Source organism: Orycteropus afer, unplaced genomic scaffold (assembly GCF_000298275.1).
Source record: "Orycteropus afer afer isolate SDZICR_OR568_19922 unplaced genomic scaffold, OryAfe1.0 scaffold00018, whole genome shotgun sequence".
Lineage (NCBI taxonomy): Eukaryota > Metazoa > Chordata > Mammalia > Tubulidentata > Orycteropodidae > Orycteropus > Orycteropus afer.
In genome coordinates, this window is record NW_006921605.1 from 20,803,755 (window position 1) to 20,805,675 (window position 1,921).

A 1,921-nucleotide genomic window follows, 5' to 3' on the forward strand; every position below is an offset into this window, starting at 1 on the left:
GAAGTAGATTGTCCCATCTTCCTTCCATGGAGCAGCTGGTTGGTTTGAACCACAAATCTTCTGGTTAGCAGTCAAATGCCTTAGGCACTACATCAACAGAGCTCCATTAAGACACAATATTTTCCACTGCAACTTTTATAGTTTTTATGTTTCACACTTAACATTTAATCCATTTGAAGATAATTTTTTGCATGTTATGAAATAGGGACTTAATTTTATCTTCCTCCACATACATACCAACTTCCCAAATCATATACTGAATAAAGGAGCTCTGGTGGCATAGTGGTTAAAGAATTCAGTTACTAAACAAAAGGTCAGTGCTTAGAACCCACCAGGCTCTCTACAGGCAAAAGATGAGGCAATGTGCCTCTGTAAAGATTTACAGCCTTGGAAACCCTATCGGGTAGGTCTACTCTGTGCTACATAGTATCACTATGAGTCAGAATCCACTTGATAGCAGTGAGTTTGGTTTTATACTAAATAACATGTCTTTTCCTCCAATTGATTATTGATGTCATCTCCATCATATGCCAACTTCCCATACACATTGCCTCCAATTCTGATGCATAGCTGTATTTGTAACTTGTACAATATTTGGTAAAGCAAATTCCCCTATTATTGATCTTTTCCAAAATGTTCTAAACTAGTCATAAACTTTTAGTTTTCCAAATAAATTTTTAATTTTTTTTCAAAGTTTCCACGAAAATTATTTTGGGATATTGACTGCACTGAATTCAAATTAGAGATTTAGAGAGAAGCTATTTATTTTAACATTCATTTTAAAAACTCAGTCTAGGATCCCAATTTCATTTTAATGTCTGTGGTTCAAGTTCTCTCAATGGTAGGATGCTGTTGAAATTTCAAAACACACTGGAAAAAAACTGACTGAAGTATTTAATTAACATATTAGACAAAAAGAAACAGAGTACACCCAAAGAAATAAGAAAGATAATGATAGAGGAAAACACAAAACATTAGAGGCAATTAAAGAAACCAAAAGCTGATTATTTTGTAATAAGATAGAAAAACTTCTGATAAGATTAATCAATAGAGAGAATGTAATTTAACAAAATATATTAAAAGGAAGAAATAGAGAGATAACAGATTTTAAAAATTCTTCAAAAATACTATGAAAGATATATATTCATAAATTTGAAAACAGAGATTTTAAAATATATATTTCTTGTATATTTAAATAAGAAAATGAAAATAGGGGTTCAGTAGAGCTATTGAAACACACACACACATACACACACCCCAATTCAGAATATATATTTCTTGTGTATTTAAACAAGAAAATGAAAATAGGGGTTCAGTAGAGCTATTGAAACACACACACACATACACACACCCCAATTCAGAAACAAGAAGCTTCTGTTCATATTCATTTATAATTTCATACTTACGCTGGCATTCAATAAATTCATCAGCATTGGTCAGTTCTCTGATAAAATCCTTAAAATTCACCACATCATCTTTAAAAAGAAAAAAAAAAGAAGAAATAATTTATACAGTCTTGTAAAAAAAAAAAAAGACTATTTAATGTTAAAAAACGAGAATTAAAAAATACAAAAATAAAGTGGAAGAATTGCAAATATCTTATGATTTATCTGGTATACAGATTAGGTTCAAAACAAAGCTGTCAGAGATATTACTTTGAAAACTAATTTCTTTAATGCTAATGCATCAATTAAAAAAAATAAGAAAGAATTTTTAATTTTCTTTTGAAATACAAATGTGTGTGTGTCTCTGTGTGTGTAACTCCTTGGACATTTAGAGAGAATTTATTTCCTGAAATACAATAGCTTTATTGGTCTAAAATAAAATAATTACTTACTACTAGGGTTAGTATTTTCCAAAGCTGTCTGTATTTTATCATCTGCTAAATGGATTCCTATGGCATTTAACTTTTGCTGGAGTT

At 30.1% G+C, this 1,921-nt stretch overlaps 1 protein-coding gene across 1 annotated transcript in view; it reads right to left on the reverse strand.

Moving 5' to 3' along the window:
• Positions 1–1,921, reverse strand: part of EFCAB13 (EF-hand calcium binding domain 13) — a 135,149-nt gene that overhangs the window by 220 nt on the left and 133,008 nt on the right. The window contains exon 20 of the mRNA XM_007959917.1: positions 1,407–1,475. Within this exon, the coding sequence (XP_007958108.1) occupies positions 1,407–1,475 (69 nt within the window). The remainder of the gene's footprint in view (positions 1–1,406; positions 1,476–1,921) is intronic.